Raw genomic sequence first — 27616 nt, 5'->3', positions numbered from 1 at the left:
GACACAGCTGGGTCGGACCTTGCAGGGCAGGCTAGTGCAGGTGCTGTGTTCAACAGCATCACCCCGAGTTGCCCAAACTGACTTCTGTTCATTTGCAACTTCCACCAGCCTGTTTCACTTGTCAAGTTTGGGTAAACCAGTCACCCTGTTGGCCCTGTAGAGTTGATGTATTCACGTATCGAGCACTGTTCCAACCCAGAACCTGTTTTCTGTCAATTGTGTCTTGAACACTTAGGACTTCTGTATCTCTCACTTCTCTCCCCTTTATCCGTCACGTGTTCTCCATATTCTTCTCTGTCCCTTGCTCACACACAGGCATTCTTTCTGCTTCTCCCTTGCCCCAGCCCCAAAGATATAAATCGATCCTGTTCACAGATCCCTGACACTGGGGAAATGTCTGCACATCATTCATCGTCCCTAATGAACAAAACTGCAGGAACCCTTTGAAAGGCTTCTGCTGGGAACTGAGGGAGGCTGGAGCAGTCATCAGTAATCTGAGCCCACCCAGCTGCATGACTTCAAGTGGGAATTGCATAAGTTTCTGCCTTAAGCACGTCCTCCACAGCTTTAGGTTTTCAGCTCGTGTTCCAGTGATACGGAGCAGGGGTAGAATTAGTGGGAGAAATTTAATATTGAGGGAAAGGAAACACGGCAGCGTTCCAGTCCCCACGAGGTATGTTTGCCTTTCTCTTTCACAGAAGCTAAAATTTCCAAAACCAAGTAGAAGTGCTGTCCGCCCCTCCCCTCCCACCCCACGCCAGCAAGTGTGATATCCTTGAGTCATTGACAGCGTCCCATAGCAGGAGATCGACATTTCATCCGTGAAAATGAGAAGCATACCCTGAGCTTTCCCAGGGAGCGTTTGATGATCTTTAAGGTTTATAGATTATCATTAAAAAGTGGGCCTTTCCCTCAGAGAGCTTCTAATCTAGTACATTATAAGACGTTCGCCAAGAAGAAAAGACGTCTCTGGGGAAGAAGACACTTAAGCCCCTTTGGTAGATGAGAAAGATGTTTTAAATTTCTGCTCTGATCTCCACGCAGCGTTAGAGAGTGGAACTTGTCTCAGAGGCAGGCTGGGTATAGGAGAGCGTCTCCAGGGAGCTCATTAAGGCGATCGGGCTTACATCATGGAGAAAACAGCACAGACAGGGGCAGGCTGGCAGGGAGGCCCAGGCCAGGCTGTCCTATAAATACGGGCTTTGCTGGGGCTGCAGCTTCGGGCCCAGACTGCAGCCCAGGGCTCGTCCTTCCTGTTAAAATCTGCTGAGACAAGAGGTTAAGAGTTGTACCTACAGCGAGACAGAGGGTGTCTGAACCCGCGTCAGAACTGAGACCTCTGAGTAACAGTCCGATGGCCCTCAGATGGTGACGGGAGGCCGGAGTTGTCAGGGAGCATATACAGAAAGGAGAGAAACCGATGGCTTCTCAAGGAAAATGGAGGCCTATTGCCTGGAGGGTAATGACAGTAATGGGTGTCTATAAAAAGTTTTGTTTCAGTGCCCCTTGAGTCTTGCAGGACAAAGTGCTGACCGTGTATGTCGTGTTGTTCTGGGAGTGGCCGCCAGGCCGTGGGAGGGCCTTGAGGTGCCCTCGGAGCAGGCATTCTCTGGAGGAGAGAAGACCCCAGGTGTGAGGCGTCCACACCTCCTTCCCAGAGCCCCTGCCCTGCCTACGGGAGGCCCCGCTTGTCTCAGTGGTCTCCTGACTCTTTCCCTGCCCCAGCCTCTTCCTTCGCCAGTGTGACTCTGGGCGCCCGTGGTCTTTCTAGAATGCTGATGTTCACTCTCCTGTAGCTTAACTGATTTTGCTGCAGCCCACAGTTGGAACAGCCTGACTTCTCTGTTACAGTGTGGCCGCACTGGATGTGACCCACACTAAAGCCAGGGAAGGGGGGTACCTGCCCATCCTCACGTCGCTTACGGACCAGAGGGAGGAAGAGGCGTCTGCACCCAGTCTCGGCACAGTTGGTGCACCGCAGGGGCTACTGCCCCAGCCAGGAGGGTGGAGGGCCCCCTGGAGGAGGTGCCATCGGAGCAGCGGGAGGGCTCTTTCATCCCTTCCCCAGGGCTCTCCTGCCCTTGGAGCCCCTCTTCACTCTGCTCCCAACCCTCTTCCCCACACCTTCATCTGTACCCTTACCTCTACCTGACATGCCTTCTCCCTCCGTCTACCATTTGCATTTCAAAATTCTTACCGGCTTCTCATTGAGCCAAATCAAAAGGCCTTTTTATTTTCCTTTTTTAAAACGTGGAATGCTTCCTGACTTTGCCTATCATCTGGTGCAGGGCCCACGCTGATCTTCTCTGTGCCAGCCAGTTGCAGTACGTGTGCTGCCCAGGCGAGCACAGAAGGCCCTTTCTCTGCACAGGTCCACCATCTCCCCGCCGCCAAGCCGGTGTGCAGGCCCCTCACTCTCTGAGCCCCTGCCCCGCTTGACTTTGCCTTTTGTATGACCAGTGTCCCTTCTGTCTCCAGCCAGCCTACCGGGTAGATGTGTGTCCCATCGGGTTTTGTCCAACGGACCCAGCACAGTATTTGTACAGTGAACTTAGGACTGAGTTATATTTAACAGACACTAAAATGTTTGTAATACAGGTGCGTGAATTAAAGATGGATGCAGGGTGGCTAAAAGTCATGGAAACTTAGCAGGGAAGGACACGAGCATTGAGAGCTGAGCAAGCCTTCCTGTGGGAGGGAGGGCTGGAAGTATTTCAGGGCAGGGACAAGAAGGTGCGTTCTACAGTGAAAGAAGATGTTTGGTGACACCGAGAAATGCCAGCTGCAGGGTATGAGGACAGGGGCGGTGGAAGGTGGCAGGGCTGGTTGGGGCCCAAACATGGCTCCGAAAGGTCAGCTTAAGAGGAGAGTTCTGGCGGGGGGGGGGGGGGGTTCCCTTTGCACCATGATTTGGTGTTGGCCTTACTTGGCCAGGGCACAGCGATGGTGACATGAATTGCTCCAATCAGACCGTGGAAGGAAAAGAGAGGAGGAGGAGGCTGGGTGTCTAGTGTTTGGTCTGGCTTCTCACTAGTGGGGCCACTCTGAAATGATCGCACAATAAACGTTTGTATCCTGAAGCCGGCAGTCGTATTTGCTGCTGTGCTCTTACTGGCACAATTGTTTAATGAAATCTGAAGAATCTTTATTACCCCAAGTGCAATGTGTTTTTCCAGAGAAATATATATGGCTATAAAGTATTCAAAGACGAAATACAGAAAACACTTCCTAATGCCTGCTAGAAATGGAATTGAAATCCACACAGCACCAAATGAATTTATCTCCACTCTTAAAATTCCTAGTTTACCAACTACTTAAAAGGCAAATTCAAGTAAACAGAAGAGGCATGTGCTTTCCTCCAAGGGGAATATTTTAATCAGAATAGAGACAGTTGATAGACATTTCTATCTGGATCTCTTCTTTCTGCCCCATTAAACCAGAAATTGGTCTTTGCCAGGAGTGACCTAGTATATAATAATTACCTGGAAGGGGGCCATTTTGCAGAATGGCTGATGCTGTCATATTTAATACCGGCCCGTATACTCAGTGCAGATACACACAGCCGAGGCTTCCTGTCCCCTCCCTGGAGGCACAGACTGTACACGGAGCAGTAAAGGACAAATGCTGCAAAGAGGTTGCACGGTAGGACTGAGCCACCGTGCCCGGAGCTCGTCTCTCGGCCACACTCGGAGCCCTGGCACCAGCCCGCGGTGCCCCCGGTGCCCCCGGTGCCCCCAGCGGGGGTGCTCACCGTGGCGCACCTCCACGCCCGTGGCGGGTGGCTCGCTGGCTGTGTCCCGGGCAGGATATGTGGAAAAGCAATTAGCTTCCTGAGGGTCAGTAGCTGATATTCTATTTCCAAACACAGAATGTGCCCCGATAGAGTCATGAGAATTAATCCGACCCCACTGCAGTTGCGTAAGCAGTATTTCGAGGGGGTGGTTTGTTTTGAAGCTGGGCGTACTGGAAGCCTCAGATGGTGAATAGGGGTGGGTAAAGCCACCTTCAACTAATTCATTTCCTCTTGGGCTTGCTTTTAAATTTTTTCTGCCTTTTTTTTTTCTCGTAGCTTCTTGTCATTTGAAGTCTCACTTCTTACAGCTCTGAAGACTGCTTGTATAAACATATTTTGTGTGTGAAATAGAGAATGTCTGTATTTTCTGCCCAGACTTCCTTACTCCTGTCAGTACCGCCGTGACTCACGAGGTCGCCCGTGCCCCCCTCTGACACCCCTGCTGCTGTAATTAGCTACCAGAGTCCATCCATTCTCTCTTCAGAAATGGTGCTTAAAACCCACGGCTTCCGTCCTAATTCCAGCCCGAATCTACTGGAATCCTAAAGAGTCAGAGTGGGAAGGAATGGCTGAGATGGTCAGGGGCCCCCGGGGGCTAAGAAGGGGTGCTCTCGCTCACGGGCTGCCCGTCAGTTTGAAACTCTGACTTTTCAGGGTCGTCATCATTGGATTTCACTCACTTGACCAAGGCACAGCCCTCCCTCCAGCCAGGCGTCTCTTGGTGCCCCCACCTAGGCTGCTCATTGCTGGGTCCACCTCTTTGCTCCCCTTGTTACCGCCACGTGGGTTCGTGGATTGCCTGTTTTCCCTTCTGACTCTGCAGAACGTACCTTTGAGATCTCCCTCGATGCTCCCCGAGACCTATCAATGCCGCTCTGCACTGTGCTGACCTCCCGCTCCCGAACGGTTGTTCTCTGCCGTCTGTGTGCTCCTAAGTGCTTACCGTATGCGAAGTGTGGAGCCGTGGCCGAGACCCAGAGGTGCGCGGGCCAGGAGCCCGGCCACACAGCTTCCAGTCTAGCACAGGCGTTAAAACGCGCATATAGATCATTTTAATGCAGGGCGCCTGGGTGGCTCAGTCGGTTAAGCATCTGCCTGCTGCTCAGGTCATGATCCCAGGGTCCTGGGATCAAGCCCCACATCGGGCTCCCTGCTGAGTGGGGAGCCTTCTCTCTCTGCCTGCCGCTCCCCCTGCTTATGTTCTCTCTCTCTGAAAAATAAAATCTTTAAAAAAACACACTATTAAAAAACATAATTTTAATGCCGGGTGGCATGTAATAAATACTATGGTTGTTGAAGATGTGGATACAGTTGATCCTGTTTCTCCTAGTTCAGAACTCGGATTCTGAAGCCAGAGGATGTGCTGCCATTAACTAGTTACGTGACCTGGGGCAGCACTTCCCCTTTCTGTGCTCGGCTTCCTCGTCTGTGAGGATGGAGGTAGTAAGAGCGCCCCCTCCCAGGGCTGCCATCAGAATTACATGAGTGGACATTGAAAGGGCTCAGGACAGGGCCCGGCATGTAGTAAGCAGGAGGTGAGTGTTAGCTCTTATCACCTCCACCTGCTATCCCCCTCATCCTGGTGGTCCTCCCCATCACGGTCTCTTACACCTGGCTGCAAATTTCAAGGACAGAAATCACAAGGTTAGTATCTCACTGAGCATGTGATGGGTGCTTGGTCAACACGGAATGGGACAGTAGGTCATCTGACCCCGGTTCTCATGCACTCGTGCTTCAGGGTCAGTACAGTGCGTGGCCTCCCTCTCTCCCCCAGGCCTCCCTGTGCCTGGCACAGCACATTCGCCGAAGTGAATTGGCTGAGGATGGATGTGTCAAGAGTCCCCAGGATGGATGGGGGAGTCACTAGAACTCACAGGACTCAGCATCGCAGCATCCAGTTTGGCTGTGATTTATTACAGCAAAAGGGTACAGAGTAACATCAGCAAAGGGAAAAAGTGCAGGAGGCAAAGTCCAAAGGAAACCGGGCTCAAGCTTTCCGGAGCGCCCCGCGGGTGGAGTCACGCCGGATGCACTTCATTGCTCCGGCAGTGACTTGGGACGACACGTGATAAATGCTGTCGACCGGGGAAGCTCATTAGAGACCCAGCACCCAAGCCTTTTCCTGGAGGCTGGTCACACAGGCACCCTCTGCTGAGCACGTACCAGATTCCAGACTCTCCAGAGGAAAGCAGGTGCTCAGCGTCAACCACGTGGTCCGTACAAGACAGTGCAGCCACGGCGAGCCGTGCTTGTCCGTTAGGGCACAGGAGGACTCCTGAAGTCCAAGTTCCCAGATGCCAGCCAAGGGCCAGCCAGGCGAGGAGACCTTTCTAAGGAGAGCAGTCTCGAGTCTGCTGTGTTGACTCCGTTGTGCACAACAACTCAGACCAAAGCTATGTGTTGAGCAAGCTTTTGACTAATTGGCATTTTTCAGGAAAAAAGAGAAATCTCATCCCCTTGAGCATATTTTAAGCTTTTCATTAATATTTGGTGATGAAATAATAATGGGGAGAAAGATTTGAAGCTATAATTTTGAGAGGAAAAACCGTTCAGAATTTCAAAGAGAATTGTGGCCTAAACCGTTCTGCAATTTCTGCACCCACGGACTTGCACCCAGCACCCTGCGTTGTGCTTCCAGCTCCCGGTGGCTGCTGTGCACGGCAGAGCTGGGAGGCCAGAGTGCATTCTGAGCCCCCCCTGACACGCACACACACCCTGCAGCAAGGACGGGAGACCCAGGGGAGCCTGATTCCCCAGGCGGCAGAGCTGCAGGCTGGTCTCAGGCCTGCGGACTCCACCCCCAGGCATTCTTTTCACACAAGAAAATACAGCTCAAGGATAGGAAACCTCTCCCTGTCCTTCTCCTCTGCCCTGCTCCGTCCAGGACCTGGACAGGATTCCCAGGACAGCTGTTAAGAGGAATTCCACGAGCTTCGATGGTAGTGTGCCTTGCCATTTTTATTCTGCATTTTAGAATTCCTGTTTCCCGTTACCTCTTGCTGCATTAACACCCTCCTTTGAAATACGAGAGGGACCTGATTGACTGGCCTGATGTATGTCCTCTCACTGAGGAGAAAGTTCCCTTGTGCCAGACTCCTCAACCTGGAGTGCATATTTAAAGTGCCAGCTGTGTCCAGCCTTCTGCCCAGTGTTCATGCCCTTACGGCCGAGCTTCGACTCCGGACCAGGTTAACCTGCCCGTGTGAAAAAGCACTGACCCTTCTGGCTTTTCCAGCACCTAAAACTGCTTCTCAGTTTCCTCATCTGTAAAATAAGGATGATCACAGTACCATCCTAGGCCCTCGGTAGTGCCTGCCCTGCAGGACAGTTCTGGGCTTCACAGAGATGCCGTTTTTATCAGTTCTAAAATGCATCCCCCTCCCTCCCACATACGCACACTCCAGCATTTGTGAGATCGGGGGAATGAAGCATGAGCGACTACGGACTCTGAGAAACAAACTGAGGGCTTCAGAGGGGAGTGGGGTGGGGGAATGGGATAGGCTGGTGATGGGTAGTAAGGAGGGCACGTATTGCATGGTGCACTGGGTGTTAGACACAACTAATGAATCATCGAACTTTACATCAGAAACCAGGGATGTACTGTATGGTGACTAACATGATATAATAAAAAAATATTATTATATAAAAAAAAAGAACACATCTTACACTCAGTGCTAGGGTCAAGAAGTCAACCGGTAACTTCTCCTTTCTCGGCAATCGACAGCACCATAGATGAGATGAAATACTGTAAAAGTCGGTAACACTTAACACAACGCCTCGCAGGAAATGAACGTCCAGGATCATCAGTTGTCATTGCCATTATCAATGTCATTGTCATCGTCAAACAGGATGCCCCTCCAAGGAAGAGATCAGCTGTTTTTTCTGTTTAGGTGTCTAATTTTTAGAACTCACAAGACAAAGATTCTTATCCCCACTTGGCAGATGAGCAAAGTGAGGCTCGGGAAGTCTGGGCAACTTCCCTTCCCCCCCCCCACCCCCCTGGGGCTGGCCAGGTGCAGACCCGGAGCCTGCAAGCTATGGCCCACCAGCCAGCTCTGGCCAGCTGCCTTTTTCATGTGGTCTGAGCTCTGAGTGGTTTTTACATTTTTTACGAGTTGTAAAACATCAGAAGGAGGGTAATATTTTGTGACACGTGGAAATTATGAGGAATGTAAATTTTAGTGTCTGTTCAATAAAGTTTTACTAGCACACAGCCCTGCTCATACATTTACAGTCTGTGGCGGCCCTGGTACCACAGGGGCAGTGGGGACAGCTTCAGAAGCCACATGGCCACACAACGCCTGAAATATTTGCCATTTGGCTTTTTAAGGGGAAAATTTGCCGACTCCTGGTCTAGCTCTTTGCGCTCTGATGTGTGTCCTTTTGAGGAAAGAGAGTTTCTTGCTCATCGATTCACCTTCCATACTTGGTAGGCACTCAGTAAGTGCTTGCTAAATTGACTGTCTGTGATAGGCCCTCAGTCTAGGAAGTAAGCCTCAAGTCGTGCCGGTTACCATGGCACCAGATCAACAGCAAAATAAAATGCCCATAAGCTCAAGGAGAGGAAAACCAGTTACAGAGACTCTCCCAGGCACTTTTTCAAATGTTCCTATTCATGTTACAGTATCTCTTAGAGAAGAAATAAAACGATTTCTTAAGAACGAGGCCACATTCCAGGAGAAGCTGGGTGGGTAATAAGTCTTAGGTAGGAGATGTTTTCAGAAAACAGAGCACTTATCAGTCCGCTGCTCGTCCGCCCTGGAAGGCCTACGGTGCAGCTGCCTTGGGACCAAGTGCAGACCGCAGGGGGTGCCGCGGTCAGAAGACCCTGCAGCGGGCGTGGAGAGAAATGAGTCCGGGATGTCCTGGCTTTGAAGGCCTTGTTGGTTTCAAGAGATCAATCAAATTATTGAAACTAAACCAGGATCGATGTTGCCTCCTCATTAAATGTTTACAAGGTAGGCAAACATCAGCACACTCAAGGTCATTGTGGGGACTTGCTCAACTTGGAGTTTGAGCCAGCCGCTGGGCACATGGGCCCACAGTCAGGTGATGGGTGCAGAAAGCAGGTCGCGCCGAGAGGCACCCCAGGAGCATCCTGCGGCCGCAGCCTTGGGCAGGAACAGCTGGCCGACGCCCGAGGACCTCCGCCAGGTACAGCCCTCCCTCCTCGCCCACCTGGACACTGTTTTCTCTGGAGCTCAGCAGTCTTGGGAAAGAGCGACATTCTTTACACCTGTGTGGAGAGAGCTTCCTACAAAGTCAGAGCCAACAGCCTGGGCCACCTGCCCTTGGAAGTCTGCGGGGACCACCCCCCCCCCCGCCCCGGGTCCAGGCCCCGGGAAGACTTGAAGTTCCTCAAGGACCAATTCAAGATTCTTCAAAACTTGCTTCAAGCATTTATAATTGTTTATTAAATAATTTCCCTTTAAGTCATTTTTCCCCCAAAAACCTAATTTAAAAAGATTTTTTTGCCTTCTTAGGTGGGGCTGACCACCTTCAGTTTTATACAGAAAATCATTGGAAAAATAGGTTTAGAAGAAAAAAATCCCCAACCAAGGTGTTTTTTTTTTAAATAGAAGCACGTGTTCCGTAAGGTGAGGTTCAGCACATGGTAATCCGTCCTCTGACAGGTGTCCCCACAAAATCGGATCTAGTTTTGGATAATTCGCCTCTCTCTCCTGAAAGAACAGTACAATGCACAACAATGTTAATTGTGGCTACAGTGTACTGAGTTTTTCTTTTTTCTCTGGAGTATGGAAGTGTCCCTCTACGGAAGGGAAAGTTTTGTAGGAAAAGCGTTATGCTTAAGATATATTGAAAATCACTTCGAGTATTGAAGCAATATTGTTTCAACACGTACACATTTTAAGGCTGACGCATTTCAGCAGTGTTTGTGTTCAAATGCTCGTGCGGACTAGGCCGGGGCCTTTAAAGAAAGCATTTCGAATTGAGAACCCAAACATGTTTAAACCGTTATTTCTAATAAGCAAGTTACGCATGAACTTCTGGAAAGCATTTGAGAGGTGGAGATTGCCTTGAACATAGGGTTGGAAGAAAATTATAGGGAGTTGATGACTATAGTTCTTGCTTGTAATTTTTTTGTCCTTGTATTTTTAATAAGGGGCCCTGCAGGGTGGGACCCCAGGATTCACCTGCTTTCATTTAGACCCCTTCCACCTGGAATATCCCTCTCTCTCTCTCTCTCTCTCTCTCTCTCTCGTAAAGAAATGCTTGAAGGAGGCTGGAGGAATTATCAGCTAAGTTCAATTATTCATGGGAATATTAAGAAGGTAAAAAAAAAAAAGTATTTTCCTAAAAAAAAAAAAACAAGAAGTAAACCTCACACTTTGACAGTCAGAATTAGGTTAAAAATAGAGCCATCTCTGGGAAAGACCGTAGAATTTTAATTAGCTCATCACTCTGAGCCGTTCTGACGTGTCAGCAGGTTGGTCCCAGGGGGGACGCCAGGACTTCTTTGCTGTATACACATTTTTTTTTTTTCAGTACGTTTAAGTACAAACAGGAACCGAAGTGCAGCCTCTCCCCGGGCTGCAGGGGAGCCCGCCTTAGGAACGGCATCCATCTCGGAGTGGGCGTCCCTGCGAGCCTGGGGCAGAACTTCCTCTTCCCTTTGTTATTTCCGCCTCTTCTGGCTCTTTCCTGACTCCTGTTCTCCTACCCCCTCCCCCTTCACTGCCCGAGACTCTTCCTTCTCTTGGAATCCTTTTGCATCCTTTATGGCATCGGAGGGTTTGTTTTAATTTCCCTGAAATCTTGCAGATTGAATTGCCCATCTTTGACTTATTTCAGCCTTTAATCGCTCTGACCCACTTTATGTTGAAATTTGGCCAATTTGACAGAAACGAAAGCTCCTTTTAAAGCAGTACTTTTGAGTCTTCTGAATCTTTTTTGGGTCAGAGACCCCTTTGAGAATTTGATGAACACTGTGGGCCCTTCCCCTGGAAAAATGCGTGTCTCACACATGCACACACACGCACTCACCCACCCAGTTTTACACAAAAGTACAGAATATTCATGGTTATCCCTAAAACACATCTGTGGATCCTAGAATGAAAACCACGGCTCTGGTTGAGCTCAAGGGCCAGGAAACTGGGGGGCCTGACGAGTGTCCCAAATGCTGGCATCATGTGGAAGACGCAGGATGTGAAGGACCAGAGGGGCAGTATGTCCAAGTTGGAGGTGCCATCACATATTCTATCATATAGAACCGAAGACTCAAAGTTTGGTTGAAAACCCTGGTACTAGAAAACACCTTTGGTCCAAAAGGGTGGGGATCTAGTGGTCGTGCCTTCCCGCCCCTTGTCCCCATCCTCAGTCTCCTTGGCCTCACTGGAACCCAGTGATAGGCTTTCCATGTGATGAATACTGATGTTTTCCTCTCAGGATGATTGTTAAGCCATGGTGTGAGTGCCGGTCTCCTCCTGTCGCTGTCCATGACCTAGATGGCGCTCAGCCCTGGCTGGGGTGGCCATGGACCTGCATGGCTTTGGGGGGGGGCGGTTTGCGTGGGGAGTGCGATGACCACAGAGCTGTCTGCAGGTCCTGCAACCTGGACTGGGGCTGCAGGAGGAAGGCCTGCAGGTGCCATCAGGCCTGGCTCCTTAGTGCCTGAGCTGAGGGTGTAGAGACACAGACACTTTCAGTGATGACCAAAGAACAAGGCTTTGAACAGCCGCCTAACTGCACCTGCAGGGACCCTCCTCCTGCCTCGAGAGTTTGATTTCCGGACTGTTAAGAAATGTGCTTTGCATTTCTGAAGCCTAGGGGACTGGAGCAGCTGTGACCTCCAAGAAGCCCAGGAAGGCAGGACGCTCCATGGAAAAGAGCGTTTCCCTCGAGGTACACGTGCACTTTCTCTAAAGGTTCGCTCACGGCAGTGTCTTATCCAGAGTTTCCGGGGCGCCTGGAGTGACTGAGGCCGTGTTTGTGGGTAGCTAGTGTCCTGCTCATGTGCGTACTGCCGAAGACTTGAGACCATCCCCTGCCCTTTCCTTCTAGAGGAAATATCAGGGTGATTGCTGCAACATTGACAAATCTCAGTGAAATTTTATTTTGAGTAGAGGACGGGGTGGGACGCAGAGGCACTTGCTCAAGCGTGACTGACCTACCGCTGCTCCGAGGTCCGCAGCGGCTCCGCTGGGGGTCGGCTCTGTGGTTTAGTACTCTCCCTAAGACTGTTATCTTGGGTGGGTGTTTTGCTTGTGGAATAGGTCCGAGTGAGTTTTGTGGACCCCAGCTCAACACTTGTCTTACGGTAACAACAAAAAAGGAGTTTTTTAATGGAATTATTCTGGAAAATCCATCGTGGGCAGTTTCTATGGTTATAGGTTTAATCTGTGTTCTTTAGAGTTTAATTCCTTGTCAGTAACACTGTCAGATAGAGAATGTGTGCTCTCCAGGGGCGGGTACCTGCCAGCCTTGTTCACCACTGCATCTGCACAACCCAAGCGGGGCCGGCACACGGTGGGGACTGAGCAATTAGTGACTGATGGGGCTGATGTAGCAGCCAGTATTTCAGGAAGTCCTATCCTTTCTCCGAGCTTTATGCCAAGATCAGTGTACTGCAGTCCCCTCCCGTGTCTCCCCGGCCCAGAATACAGGACGGAGGACCCGTGTAGCCACAGCAGTTTTGCCACCTTGGCGACACAGCAGACCCCTGCACCTTATTCTCATGTTCCTTTAATTTCCCCTTGGTTCCTGGGGACTCAGAACAGCTTTGCCCTCCCTCTGAGCCACTCTCCATCCCACAGCCAGAGTAGCCTTTCTGCACCCCAAACCCATCACCTCCCTCTGTGGCTTCGGATCCTCTCAGCGCCGAGTCCCAGGCTTAGCCCACGCATCTCCCGCCGCTCCCTGTGTGGTGCTTCCCAGCCAGGCCCAGCCCGAGTGGCAGGCCCACAAATGGCTATGGGACATTTTTCCTCCTCCCCTGGGTGGCTTCCTTGGCCTGGAGTAACTTTTCCCTCTCCAGCTGCTCCTTCACATCGGGGCTTCATAAGCTGACCCTGAAATGCAGCAGTGGGGTCACCTCCTGGCACCTTCCGCTACCTCTGTGTTGAATTTAGATGACCTTCCCATAGGACCTCATCCCGTGATAGGAGCAAGGCACTTGGGAGAGGTGTGATCTCATTCTGTAGTATGAGCAAGGTGCCCAGACCCAGGCATGTCATCACACAGGCATGTGAGCAGGGTGCATGGGACAGGTACGACCCCAGCCCACAGGGCTTTACCGGCACTGGTCCTGACTGTTTGTTTTTTGTTTTAACAAGGGAATTGAGTATGAAAGAATCTTAACCTAGGAGTCTGAGAACATGGATTCTGGTCCCAAAGTCAGGCCTTCATTAGCTCTGTATCCTGGGGCAATTTACTTCAGAGAGCTGATCCTCAGTGTCTTAAAATATAAACTGAGAATTGCACCTGTTCCATGTTACCCCATGACGCAGGATCAGATGCACTCGCACGTGCAGGAAGGCTTTTCTAAACTAGAAAGCTCTGTGCCAGTGGCGTTGTCAAGACCCTTGGTGTTCATCTTCAAGTGAGATAATGTTGCAGATTTGGGTGCAGGCTGGATAGTGGGCTGTTTTTCTCTGTATATGCCTTACCTTTGTCTCATCCCAAATGGACTGATAAAAGTGGCTCCGGAGAGCTGGTCGTCAGAGGCATGACTTGGTAAGGTGCCTGGATGTTGGGCCGTGGATGTTGGGCCATGCTGCGGTCCTGTGCTTCCTGGGCCCGCGGGTCAGGTCACGTAAAGTCGGCACCCATCTGGGCCACCAACTAGACCATACTTGAATCTTGTGGCCTAAAGGGGAAGCATGCTCTTTGACTGTGCATAGTCAGTGGCTAATGGCTCGTGGGGTCAGGCGGTCCCTTGCTCTGTCCCATGTCCCTATGTCCTCTCGGAAATGTCCTGCTGGTACCGCTGAGTGTGCCAGGATAAGAGCGGCAACGGGCAGTGGAGTAGTTGCTGAAGTGGGGCCTGAGCAGAGGCTGAGTTGGGCTCCCCCCACCGCTGCCCCTGGAAAAGCCAATTTCTTTCTCCCCGGGGGCATGGCTGTGGTTGAAGCAAGGAGGGGCCGGGCTGCAGTGCGAGATTTTCAGAGTGCCGTTGTCCTGGGAGAGTAGGAGGCAGGCCTCTCCATGCTGGGGGTACCACGGCCTAGTCTAGCCGTGGCCACTGGGCCCCCACTGTGCCTGGGGCTCACCTCAGGCAGCAAGCAGTCTGTCTCGTCAAGGTGACCCCTGGACGGCTGGGCAGTGAGTGGGGAAGCGAGTCCCTGAGCCACGTTCTTACCTCCGCCTTCTCCCTTACCGCCCTCACCTTCCCTCTCAGCTTCTCCTCAGCCTGCGTCCCCTGGGCCGTCACTGTTCCCTGAGAAGGAAGGCTGCCCACGCTGCAGCATCCAGGCAGCCCGTGTCTTATACGTCCTGTTCTGGCTGCTGGCCTGGGCCCTGGGACAGAGCCCCACAGGCTCCTGCTGGCCCTCCGCCCTGATGTTACATGGTTGTCGAGCAGTCTGAGCCTCTCCCCTGCCGCTGTGTGCGGGGAGGACAGAGGAGCTGGGGCTGCAGGAAGAAAACACTGACTGGTGGACGGGAGAGGCAGTTGCTTGTGTTTGTTTGTTTGTTTGTTTTGAAACGATAGGAACCTAAGTCACAGGGAAAAATGCCACTGCTTAAGTGTGTCACACTTTTTTTTTTTAACAAGGAAAAAGGGTCTTTAAGAAAAAAAAACTGAGGTCAAACTGTTAGATTTCAAAGAGTGAAAATTGCAGTTCTCATTATCCCATCTTAGAAGAACCAGACAAGTGAAGATTCTCCTAATCTGGCCCAACCATCACTATTACTGTTTATAGCAATGTGAACCAAAATAAATATTCATTGAACAACTCCTTCCAAACTGGAAAAGAATGTGGCATTCTGGCCTCACTTTGTAACCACTGAGTCTGGTCCCCATCTCTACCACATGCTACACCCTGTTTCCTGCAGTTGTCTGCTAAAGATGGCTCCTTCCACTGCTGCCTCTGGCGCAGAGATTAGCAAACTATGGCCCATCACCTGTTTTTGTAAATAAAGTTTTATTGGAACACAGTCCATTCCACCCCAAAAAAGGCACTTCCTGTCCTCAGCTGATTGGAGAGCCCATTTCTGACCTCGTCAGAAGTTATGGGTGATGGGCTGCAAGACAGGCCCTGGGGGTCGCAGTGAAGAGCCCCCGTTAGACTTTCTTAGGGCAGGGGAGGCCACATGCTTTCGGCGCAGGGATCAGGCTGCCTGGGCTGGCCAGAGACCGCCGGAAGCCGTGGTGGGCACAGATCCCACCAAGTGCTGCCAGCTGGGTGGGAAGTGGGGTGAACAGAATGCTAACAACAGAACAGGAAACTGTTCTCGGCTGAGTGCTGAGCCGTCAAGCGAGAACGCGGATCAAAACTCAGTTCCTCAGCCTCTGAGCATCCATCATTGAAAGGCTGCTAATTGGCTGAGCCTGTTTAATATTTCATTCACACCCATAGAAACGGAGAGCCTGGCCCGTGGCAGAGGCCAGCACAGAACTTTCCTCTTTCCCCCCACCCTGTTCCCCTTGCCCTCAAAAATCTTGATCTGATGGCCTTCTGACATCTACACTTAATTAAGATTCCCTCTCCTGGTTAATGGGGGTGCTGTACGCTTCTGGGACCTAAGCTGGGCTAGCTGTTTTCGACTGCTCAGTGTGACCAGTGGAGAGACAGACCACGTTCAGGGATGACAGATTGGGGATCTCCCCCTGGTCCCAGAACTCTGGTCCCGTATTACCTTCTTTAAAAATATGGGCCTGGGGCTTTGTGGGGGGTCATTAATCCTAATCCTACAGAGCCTGGCTCCATGGAAAGACCCCAGGAGCACCCCAGCAGGCCCTTACCTGTTGAACAATTATTTGGGTCAAGAAAGGGTTTCCTTGGGTGTTTCAATGCCTGATTCAAATGTATCCTGATGTTATTTGAGTGCACTTTAAGATGATGACGTGTGTGTGCACGTACATACCTGATAGAGGTTTGCAGAGCCTTCTGTTCACTGCTCTGCCTATGAATCTCTGAGGAAGGTGAACCAAACGTTTCCTCTGTGTTTCTATGGTCTCCGCGTGGCAGCACAAGGCGGTGCAGTCTTTGGATTTGGGGTGTTTTCTGGATCCGACTGTAGTCCCCCACAGTAGGCACTGTGTCTGTGTGCTCTTAGCTATGAGCATGGGAATTGGCTCATATGTCACACTGTGCTCATGTTCACTGCGTGGGTGCCTTTTGTACTCTATTGAGATGGCCTTGTGTTTCTTAGTGCCCCAATAATGAACGCGATTCCACGGAAAGAATATTGGGAAAGAAAGCTAACGAGGGTTTTTCTTGGATCACATAGGCCGTGCTGTTGTCAAGCCTGTGCTTTATAGGACGGGTGTTCCCGGCCCTTTCAAAGGAGAGTGAGGAATTAGTGATGCGGAGAGATCGCTCCCAGGGCATCAGCCCAGTCCCTCGCTCTCTGTGAAACTGGGAATGAAAGTATAAATCTGGAGACCCAAATCCCAGAATTTTGGAGATGGAACTAGGATCCCCACTCCCTCTCAGGACCTTGGCCTGTGTGACCTCTCCCAGCTGCTCACTTTTGGACCCCTCCATCACCGTGACGGGCTGGTCCTTTCCTGGCCATGATGATGCCGTTTGAGGTGACCCAAGGCACTCAAAGTTATGACAGAGAAGGACAGGATGGGGGATAAAGCACCCATTGGCCAGATTTAATTCATCCTAGTTTTTAAAAAGGTGAAAAATGATGTAGGTACCATCTTAAAACTTCTTAAAAAGGGAGGGCTCGGAGGACCCAGCATCCTCCCTCTTGAAGTGCTGTTTGGTTGTGGGTGATTGTTGTTATTTTGGTAAAAAGGCAATGCAGAGGTTGTGTTTTGTGAGATGCAGCTACAGGGCTTCTTTGGGGTGAGGACGCCCTGATCGAAATCCCAGCGGGTTCAGGTCCCGTCGTTTGAGCCATCTAACTAGGGGGCAAGCATAAAATGCGTAGATATAGAAAATACATGAACTGTGGAAGTATAAAACATGGGCTGCTTTCTGCACCTTGGACATGGGGTCCCTCTGGCCTTATGCTTCTCTGCTGCTGCATGTACCCTGCCCTCCCCCTTACTACCCGCTGTGCTCCCCCCAGCTCGTGGCACCCCTCCCTCCCCTCCCAGGGAAGCCCCCTTCACTTCGCCCTCCTCGGCCTGCTCCTGGCCCAGGCCGGATGTCCACATCCCCGGTGGTGTCTGTGGGAGCACCCCCGCCTCTGGCCTGTCCCCATTACAGAGCGCTGAGCTCACGGTCCTCTTTGTTTCCTGAGTACCTGGGACAGCGTCTGAGGCTCGGATGATCAGGGAAGTAGGGATGAGTGGAATGCGACTGTGGGGGTTGACCTTAGGAGATGAAAAGGCCTGGAAGCAGCCTTCCCCTGTGACTGAGCCAGTGCCCGAACGCTGACCATTCGAATGTAATTCTCTGTTAGAAGCCACATCAGACAGAATTGACTACTGAAGAGTGGAAACACAGCAAGCTCTGTGAATCACTTCTGCCTCTTGGTGATTGAGTTTATCTGATCCCCCTGAAGGAAAAGAGGGGCCAGCACGAGGATCCTTGTGTGGGTAGGGATGGGGTGGGCACACACCCTAGGGGTCAGAGTTTCCAAGGGCAGATACTCCTACTGTACATTTTCTGGGGCTTTTTGCTTGTTTGGAGGAGGGGGATTTTCTTTATGGTGGTAAAATACACATGAGATGAAATTTACCATTTTCACCACTTTGAAGTAGACAACTCAGTGAGATTAACTACTTCACACTGTTGGACTACCATTCATCTCCAGAACGTTTTCATCTTGCAAAACTGAAATTCTGTACCCGTTAAACACGAACTCTTCATTCTCCCTCCCCCCAGCCCCTGGCAGGCACCCTTGTGCGCTCTGTCTCCTTGAATCTGACAACTCTAGGGACCTCATGTCAGTGGGGTCATACAGTATTAATCCTTCCATGACTGCCTTGTTTCACTGAGCATAACGCCCTCAGGGTCCATCCATGTCACGGCATGTGTCAGAGGTTCCTTCCTTTTTAAGATGGAACACTTCTCTTATAGGTAATGTACCCCATCTTGTCTGTCCATTCGTTAGCCGATGGCCACTTGGGTGGTTCCCACCTTCTGCGGCTATGAGTAGTGCTGCTTTGAACAGGAGTCTACGAGTATCTTTGAGTCCCTGCTTTCAGCCATTTGGGGTATGTATCCAGGGTACGTATGGAATTGCTGGGCCTGACGGCTGGGAAGTGGCATCTCCTAGTGTTTGGATCTGCATGTCCCTAGCAGTCAGTGAGGTTGAGCACCTTTCCATGTGCTTAGTGGTGGCCTGTGTATCTTCTTTGTGTTCCATTCTGTTTTAAACTTGCCCTCAAGATACTTATTCGCATGGTATTTCCGTGTGTGGCCTGAGAGGCCCCACTCGATGGCAGAAGCTCGATGGGCCGGAGCGGCCAGCCTGGCTCACAGGGTCTGCTGCCAGCCCGAGGGTGCAGGTGCGCTCAGGGAGCTGCTGCTTCTAGCACTGCCCCAGAGTGACGTGGTGCAGGGAGCCCTCCTCCCTGCCCCTTCTGAGCGCAGCGCCCATGCTGTTCTCGGCCGCCGCGATCTGTCCTGTCTGTCTGCGGCACTGAGGGCATCCAGAGTTTTCTGCTCTGCAGTTGTCTAACTGGGGCTTCCCGTCCTGTCACACTGAATGAGCGGGGTGCGCAGGCTGGGGGCGGGGGGCCGGGGGGTGGCAGTGACCCTGACGTGAAAACGCCATAGGTGGTGGAGGCCGGGTTCAGATGACCCGGGAGGACCAAAGCAGGGGGAGGCCAGAGCCTCCCTTTAGAACTGGCAGCATCTCCCGGGACCTTCGTGGCCTCGCGAAGGCAGGTCCCTGCCGGCTGCTGCTTCATGGGAGCCGAGGCTCCAGCTGATCTGTGGTCATCGGGTGACCCCGAACCCTCCCCGGGGACTTCTTGACGCTGATCACTAAACCCGTGCTCTCAGCCTCTTCTGTGCCTGCCGTCTTTCCAGGGCTTGTCCTTCACTCCGTCTATCTCGGCCCTTCTCTTCCCCGGACACCCCACCCACCAGGCAGCACAACCTGCTGACGTTCCCCCTCAAGGTCAAGTCCAAATGCTGATTCCCCTGTGAAATCCTCCCCAGGATTCAGTCCTGCAGCGCACGCATCACACCTGGGTGTGCCGCGTCCCCTGGGCCTGCGCCTCCTCCCTCAGACCGCCGGCCCCGAGCCGGGGAACGCGGCTTACTCATCTCGGCCTCTCCCCTGGCCTAGCGCCACCGCATCCTCCTTGCTCCGTAAGTAGACGGAGTGCATTTATTCTGCACGGCCGTCATTCTGTTTTCCCTTAGTCACCCTTATTCGGTGTTTTCTCTGGGTCAGGAGCTGGGCCTGGAATGTGGCATGGTCCCTAGACTCAAGGGGATTTTAATTTGGGTAAAAAAAAAAAAAAAAAAAAAAAAGAATGTAAATTTTTATTCATGACATGCTTTTAGGTATCTATTTGCTATTTAGAAAGGCATAAACAACACAGTCTATGCAGCTGAGTTTTTGAAAGAGTTGAGATGTGTGGCTACTGCCGCGTGTGAAACGCTAGGGAAACACACCTCCTCGGTGCTTGAAGTCATTTCCTCGTGCTGATTTGTAAGGCGAGTAATGGGTATACCATCTCCGAACCGCGTGTGTTTACACGGGAAGGCTGTCTGGATAATTATTAGCAAAGACTTCGCCCAGGCTGTGGCCAGTCCTCCCAGCTGGTTGTTTGCACTGGGGGTTTTACAGTGCATTTGACCTTTGCTTGAGGTAAGGGAGGGTTTGTTTGGCCAAAACAGTGATAAATATTCCCATGGCATTTCAGCGCTGCTGGATCTTTGAGACCGGGAATGTGATGTGGGCGCTGCTTAAAATGTGAGCGTCCCCTCCAGCGCCTGCCTGGTCTGGCGTTTCTCGGCCTGTTGCGGTTTTCTCTTCCAGGCTGCGTTGCTGGATTGTGTGCTTACCGCTTGTCCGTGTGGTCTGGCCTGCCACGGCTTCTGGGACTTGCCCCAGGGGTTGGAATCCAGAAACCTGTGCCTCTCTTGGAGATACTACTTGGCATCACGGTGCCCATGAACTGACCTTCCAAGGGGGCCATTTCCTATGTTGGAAATGGGGGTAATACTTCATATCCCTATTTATAGGATTTGGTGAGGGCCCGTGAGGTAACACCTCTGAAACTGCTTTGAAGGGCTTGGGCGTAACCGGACACCTTATTATGGGTGATGGTTGGTCTCCAAAGCCAGGGGTCCAAGCCAGCCAGTCCTTACGCTGCGCTGGTAGGAGGGTGATGGCATGGCTATGGCCCAGCTCTGGACTTGGGAAGAGAGGTTGCACGCACACGGGGCCTGGCCTACAGGCTCTGCTCTAAAATAAACATGCTTGTGTCTCGAGCTGAAGATTTGCCCAGAGAAATGGGAGAAGCCCATGGGAGGGTAGTGTGGCCTGGCTAAGTGTAGGGTCAGATGTATTTTCAGAAGCAGACGAGGAAGTGAGGGGCAGCCAGGATCACCCCCCTGAGGCTTCCCCTTCCCAAGAAGGTTGCCACCGCCCCCGGGATGGGAGTGCAGCCCCTTAACCTTGCCGGCTGGTAGGTTGGGTTTAATACGCTGTTTTATGAGCCAGTTCTGTCGGCTGCTAAGTTGCTCTCATCTCCTTTTGAACAGTTCCTGTAGCCAGCAGCCCACATCCCAAGGGCTGGCAGGCTTCGGGAAGGCGCTTACAAGAAGCATGTGTGCTTTGATTTCTTTTATTATGATTAACTAGGAACCAGTTCAGACATCAGATATCTACAGAACCCGCTACCCAGACCCAGAAACAGAGCATCACTGGTACAGTCTGGCCCTCTTGCCCCACGACTTCCTCCCCCGCTGCTCCTAGGAGTTTTGTATTGCTGCTTAGCGTCCCTGTGCATTTCCTTTGGTTTTACCACATCTCTGCTTACCCCTCAGCAGCATCTAGAACGCCGTCTCATACAGTTTTGTCCTTGTAAAAAGCTCGGGATAAGTGGTATCATACTGTCTTTGTTCTTCTGAACTTCCTTCTTTTTTTCTCTCTCTTAAAACTCAGCTTCGTGCTCAGGAGTTTCGTACATGTTGACAGGGATACAAGGAATGAAGCGGGGTGATGTCAGTTTTGATAGCTCCGGTTTACTCAGGATTGAACAAGGCCTTAGGACTTGCCTTGAGAAATAGCAAAGGAGCAAAGTGGGTGAGCCAGGAAATCGGGTTCTGTTTTGTCTGTGTCAAAATTAAAGCTTGGAAATTTGTCTTTCCCCTATTTTTTATTCTAAGTTCAAAGGCTTCTGCCATACATAATACGTTCATCTCTTTCCTCTGATGCTCTCACTTCAGATTTTCAGTTTGGCGATAAGGAAACTGATGGCGTTGGGGCCTCCCTGTTCATCTTCTTTCACAATGTAAAGATGAAGAGATTCTAGGCGGTATTGGGGAGTGAGAGTATTTGTTTGATTGGCGAGGGCAGTAACCACAAAGGAAGGAGACCATTTCCAAGCTGCGGGGGGATAAGAACCCAAAGATAAGGATTTAAATACCAGCATGTTGTATTCACAGAGAGGCACCGTTTTGTTTACTTGTTTGTTTTTCATTTTGTGAGCCCAGTAATAGAAGCCTCAGTATTTTTCCTGTTTTCTATTTAAAGAAAAACGTGCAGCACAAAGGCATGCAAATGCTTCGTGCTTTCAGGGACAGATGGAATCAATGCTGTAACCCCTCTGACGCTCGGATCCTTCCTTTTTCTCCTGCGCCATCTTGCCTCCCCACGATCGGACAGAACTACCATCTTAATTGACAAGTAGTAATTGAAGAGGATGACATTGAATTATGAGACTCGGCAACCAATTACATGGTAACTTGGCTCAGCATAGTACCTTCCCCATTGTAGACATTCACTAATTATTTGATTGATTAGTAGGAAATTAGAGGTGGTGTGAATAATTGAAATCTGAGCAGCCCCTCCAACTCCTTGTCTTCTCCCTAAGACTCTGAATGGGCGTCGACTAAAACACAGAGACCGTGTTTCAGTTCATGCATGTAGTTCCTCTGCTAACAAATGGTGCGTCCAGCATTTATTGAGTGCTTGCTGGATGCTGGGGCCTGCCACTGAGGCACAGAGCCTCTAGTGTGGCTGTGGCATCTGACCACCGTACGGGATTCTCTGTGATCGAGGCACATACTGAATGCCATGGAGACATGGGAGGAGAATCTCAAACTTTCTGAGATTTTCTTTCCTTCACCTAATTTGCCTTTAGGTAAAGGTGCTGTGGAACCAAAGGCAGAAGAAGGGAGGGTGTCTGAGTGCTCTTATTTCCTAGCTTCTTGGCAAATGTACGTTTCCTATTGAACTCACCACTGAGTCCTCTTGAAAGAAGTATTTTGCCCCTGCGGGGCAAGGATCCGTTCCATTCTGTCACGCTAAGCAGCCTGTGTGCTTCTGGTTTGGAAGTTTCCCTGATCCTTTCATGGGGCTCTTGTCTTGGACTTGCCAGCTCTAAGGAATAAATATGTGTGATTGGTGTTGAAATTCCCACAAGCCATTCAAGTCTGCCAAGGAGCTTTACCTGATCGGGAAGATAGTCTCACTCCTTGTCACTCCAGGGAACGCATTCGAGAATTCAGTCAACCTGCCCAAGGAATGGTACTTTTTTTTCCCACTGTCTTTCTAGAAAAAGCAAAGCAGCCCACTCACAGGAGATGTGGAAAAATCACTAGCTAGGATTTGGAAGGAGCCTCTGCATGTGGCTTTTTTAGTGCTGTTATGTTCAGGGCCAGAGCTGAGGTCCTGGGAAACGTTCACTAGTGGAGGAGAGAGGTCCTCCCCAACTAAGAAAGGGGCTGCGGGGGCTACCTGAGTCGGGGTCCTTGGGGACAGCAATTCCTAGAAGCAGGACTCACACGAGCACATTGGGGTGGCAGAAAGAACTTGTCAGAGCTTCCCTAAGAAGAGGCCATCCCCCAACCCCTCCCACCCCACCCCCACCTGGGAGAGCAACACTTGACCCATTTGGTGACCAAAATCCCAGTAGTTCTAGGGGCGCCTGGGTGGTTCAGTCAGTTAAGCATCCGACTCTTGACTTCAGCTCAGGTCATGATCTCAGGGTCATGATGAGATCGAGCCTGGTGTTGGGCTCCACACTGGGCGTGGGCCCTTAGTTGATCCTCTCTCTTTCTCCCGCTGCCCCACCCACCCAGTAGTTCTAGTCTTTGTGTTTTCCGTTGAACTTTTTTCCTCATGGCTCTATCTATATGATTTTCTTTAAAGGGTAACAGACACCTAAATCAGAGCTGGGATGTTTCAAAGCCGAGGGTCTCCACGTTCTTGGTTGGATATGATCCAGGCCACTCGGCCACATGACCTGAGAGATTCTGAGATTTGGGGGTGATACGGGCAGTTGGGTAAACTAAACCAGCCACAGAGAAAGGTGAATTTGGCAACTAGGAGAGTAGGGGGCAGAGGTACCTTTAATTGGAGTTCTGGCTGTGCTGTGGAGAATTCAACAGACAGAGCTTCTCCTTTTTTGTCCATTTACTGGAGAACCAGGTTGCAGTTCGGGCAGCCCCGTAAAGCCCCCAAGCATCTGTGTTTTGCAGCCCTCCGCTGTCTCTTCTGCCGAAAGATATGGGTTATTCTTTTGGACACTAGCAATTCGTATATGTAATTTTAGATTAAGCAGAGTGTTGGCAAATCTTAGCTTCACCTGATGTGTTGTGGGACAGTCAATATTTGCACAGTAATTATATTTACTTACCGCCTTCACTTTCAAGTAAGACTTTTTGCTCTGTTTCTCAGCAACAACCATCTGTTGAAACAAAGCCAGTCATGGGGGTTTGGTTCTGTCAGCAGTGGGAAGGTCAGGTGGGCTCTCTGACCTTCTCCCAGATGTTTGCAGGCCTCTCAACTTGTGGGCATGGTGGACCCAGGTGTGTTTCCAAACTCTTGTGCAAGCCTGAAGTTTTGCTGTATGCCTTCCCTTCTCAGCAAAAATCTCACTCAGATTAATGACAGAATTGTAACCTTTAAAAAAAAAACAAAAAACTGGTAAGCATCACTTGTGGTTCTTAGAACTCAAAGAAACTTGCTGCTGAGACAGTTGGCGATTTTTACATGACGTGAGAATATGATTTTAGGACCCAAGTGATTCCATTTTCCACAACTGAGATGAGTCCCGGTAGAGGCTTCTGATTTGCAGATGGAAAATGATACCGAGGTAGAGACACAAAGACCCAAGCCTGTAGAAATTAAACCCTTGCAGTGGGCTTTCTTTCCCTTTTGTTATAAACCATTGTTAGAGTGGAAGCTTGGTATGCTCAATGCCTCTCACAGCGTGTGTGTGTGTGTGTGTGTGCGTGTGTGTGTGCACATGTGTGCATGCGTGTGTCCCCTGTCGGAGTAGGACAAGAGGCACTTGCGCTTTTCCTTTCACAACCTACCCTTCTCTGCGGTCCCCATAGGCCCAGGTTCCCGCTCTGTCTTTGTGGCCCACCTTCCAGCAGGGGGAGGCTGGGGAAAGCTTTTGTCTCAACTCTCATCTCACACGTCTTGGGAGTAGGAGCAGCCCTGCCAGTTGGGCCTTGGGCCATCATCAGCCCTGAGCATTCCTTCCTGCTCTCCTGTTTGCTGTGGCCACAAGGGAACTAGGGCTGCCTCCCGGGGTTGGAGGGCGGGGTTCCCACCCTCTGCAGAGAGCAGGGCAGGCCTTGGCATTGTTTTCCTGGATCCTGCCCACCTGGGGGTATGCATATCTGATGGGAATCTGTGAGAGCCTTGGTCTCCTGCCCTGCCTCTGCCCACAAGGAAGCACTCCTGCCTCTGCCCACAAGGAAGCACCTTGGCTACCATCTTGTTACCAAATAGTAAATGGTGGCCTTCATGAGGCCAGCTGCTCTGGGGCTGAGGGGGGGCTTGGGGGAGATGTGGTGGGTCTTCAAAGTGGCCAATGGCACATTCCTGGGCTGAAGCTGGGACAGGCAAAGAGGAGAGGTTTCTAGCGCTGCTGGGCTTGAGTGGGAACAGAGGTGGGGGAAGAAAGGGCCATTTATTCAGCGGCAGTGACTGCTCACTAGTTCCGACTGTACAGTCAGGAGTGCCCGCCCCGGCCCGGAATCCTGAGACACCACCCCGGACCCGTAGTCCATTGCCCATCTCAGCCATCCCACCCCCACACAATCTTGACATTTGTCTTTCTGCCGGCATGAGCGATAACACCGGATCACTTTTCCCCTTACCTTTTCCTTCCCCCTCCTTTTTCTGCCCCAAGAAGCTAAATCCCCAGCACTTTCCACCGTACTCTGATTACACCGGACAAAGAACGCTGGGCTGTGAAGCTAACAGGGAGATTTCTTTTTCTCTGCTGTGGGAGTCTCACAAAAGCTGGGGCTTTAGCTGTGGGGCCTCCCCAGCTCTCACTTTCTTTCCTGTAATTCTATACAAATGGCATTAGCCTTTTACGAGGCCTTTGTTTGCAGCCACTCTGAGGGTCCTTTTCAGCTAACGTTGGTTTCTTGAATTTTAAGTGAAATTTGTTCTGATCTGCCTGGTGTTACTTCTTATGGAGGAAATGCAGGCTTGGGATTGTAAGTTACCAAATGCAAAAGGGATAGCTTTTCAAAAATCTTTCTCTTCCACCACAAATTAAATGCCTCCATGAGAGAGAGCATTAAAAATTAAAATGCCCTTCGCTGATGCCAACTCATCACCCTCGGAGCACAGAAGTAAGAAGGGCCATCTCCCCCACGCCCTGAGAAATTCCGTTTGTGTTATCTCTCCGATGGGAAGGTAGCTCAGCCTCCTTGAGGGCTCTGTTCTCATAATAAAAATCATGATTTGCTTACTTTAAGTGATGTTACTGATTTTTTTGTTAGAAACTGAAATAAGACTATAACATCCTATCTCCGACGACCAATTTGACAAATTAATCAGATAATCCCGTATACCTACCCCAGCCTTAGACCATGCGCCAGCTCGCTTGTTCTGTAAAGGGTCAGAAACTCAGCATCTCGGGCCACATGGGCCCCCCGGTCTGTGTCGCTCCCACTCAGCACCGACATTCTGGTGCGAAAGCAGCCGCAGACAATCTGGAAGTGAATGAGCGTGGCGGCGTTCCAATCGAATGTTGTTGGCAGACGCTAAAATGTGAATTTCACATACATTTCTCACAAGAAATATTATTCTTCTTTTGGTTGTTCCGAACCATTTAAAAATGTAAAAAACCATTCTTAGCTCGCACACCGAATAAAAATAGGCAGCAGGAGATGCAGAACGGGCCGCAGGCAGAATTTGGCCCACGGGTCATCGTTTTCTGAGCTCTGCTTACACTTGGTCTCACCCAGAAGGCTGGGAAATGATTCCCAACCCGATCATAAAGCAGCATTTTAAAACTGCAGCTCCCTAGCACATTAATCGGTTCTGAGGTCCATTTGGGGGGAATCCTTCTTACCATCTGGAAAGAAAAAGAGTAGAATTTAGTACAGTGCACATAGTGAGAGTCCGGTGTTTGTCATGAAGCTTTTGTTGCCGGGAGGTGTGTACTGGTCACTGTGTGGACTACTTGGAAAGAATGTTACGTCAGCCGTGGCCCGCCCCCACCCCAGACTTTTGTGTACCCCAAGGAGCACAGAGACTCAGGAGCAACAGCGTGCTAATGTTTTTGCCGATGAGAAGGGGGACAGAGGTGAGTGTGGTCGGCTCCCGACGTGTATCGGAGGTGTCAAGGCTCAGACGACCAGGCCGTGTCTCCTGGGTCTCTAGCTGGAGAGAGACGGGAGCAACAAGCGAATCTCTCTCCTCATGATATTAGGTTGTTTGGGGCACTGCTCACGGAAAATGAATTTCCTCCTTTCATGTTTTGCTTATTTATTTCTAAATAGTTCTAAGAATCCATCTTTACCCCTCTACTCTTCTGCCTTCGCAGATGCGGTGATATTTAAAGCCCTTGGTTGGATATTCAGTATTCTCCACCAAACAGAAACACAATTGTGTGTGGGAAGAGGGATGATGCATTTTAATCTGATAAAAACTCCTTATGCCAACCGTAACTGTTAGCCTAACTGCAAGCCAGGCTGTGAGGAGGTGGAGGAGGAGGAAGGAAGGAATATTCGGGTACTATAATAATTCAGGGCCGACAGGGGATGCCCTATAGGCCTAGAGAGGGTTCCGGAAACTGCAGGGGCTCCAGGGCTCTCCTGGGGCTGTGGCTTTTGCATTCTGGTGGTCAGAGTCCGTGGGGCTGAAAAGTGTGCCAGTAGGTAAGATAGGGAGGGCGGAGGAGACTGACCCTTAGTTTCCTGCCTTGGGCCAGTTCTAGAAAATGGGAGTGGGAAGGAAGGAGGAAAAGTAAGGGACAGAAACATGTTTGGAGGTTCCCGCTGAACAGTGTGAAGTGCCAGCCCTGGGCTTCCTGGTGCTCGAGGGCAGCCTCGCAAGAGGGCTCTGGGCTTCCTCAGCTACTGAGGCCTCTACCCAGAGGTATAAAGGAGCAGACAGAGTAGCCCTGAGTCCATCTGGATGCTTCTGACCGAGGAGTGGGAAATGTTGCATTGAGGAGCTGTTGGGAGAAAGGGAGTGCTGGCAGAGCCAGAGGGAGCGTCATGCTTCGTGTTCTCTGGCTCAGATGATGTTTTGTGGCTTCCTTATTTACCCAGAGGGAGAAATGTTTACTCTTCT

General features: G+C 50.8%; 1 protein-coding gene and 1 long non-coding RNA gene across 4 annotated transcripts in view; one reads left to right on the top strand and one right to left on the bottom strand.

Annotated features, from left to right (window-relative positions):
- SLC22A23 (solute carrier family 22 member 23) overlaps positions 1 to 27616 on the top strand; it is a 173687-nt gene that overhangs the window by 70078 nt on the left and 75993 nt on the right. The window contains exon 1 of one of the 2 annotated variants that reach the window (XM_044388725.3): positions 7370 to 8947. The exons of the other annotated variant lie outside the window; for it this stretch is intronic. Coding sequence (XP_044244660.3) covers positions 8827 to 8947 — 121 coding nt within the window. The 5' untranslated portion in view covers positions 7370 to 8826. Of the gene's footprint in view, positions 1 to 7369; positions 8948 to 27616 lie in introns of those variants that run through there. 2 annotated transcript variants of the gene reach the window in all.
- LOC123001727 (uncharacterized) lies at positions 19358 to 23597 on the bottom strand. Of its 2 annotated transcripts, none has more exons than XR_006410938.3 (3): positions 23414 to 23597; positions 22304 to 22444; positions 19358 to 21448 (listed from the first exon to the last, which is right to left on the bottom strand). It is a non-coding gene; the product is annotated as an uncharacterized LOC123001727 (long non-coding RNA). The 2 variants fall into 2 exon arrangements; XR_006410939.3 differs by having other exon boundaries at positions 20536 to 21448; positions 22304 to 22577.

This window comes from Ursus arctos, unplaced genomic scaffold (genome assembly GCF_023065955.2).
Source record: "Ursus arctos isolate Adak ecotype North America unplaced genomic scaffold, UrsArc2.0 scaffold_31, whole genome shotgun sequence".
NCBI lineage: Eukaryota > Metazoa > Chordata > Mammalia > Carnivora > Ursidae > Ursus > Ursus arctos.
This window is presented reverse-complemented; position numbering and strand designations above follow the sequence as displayed.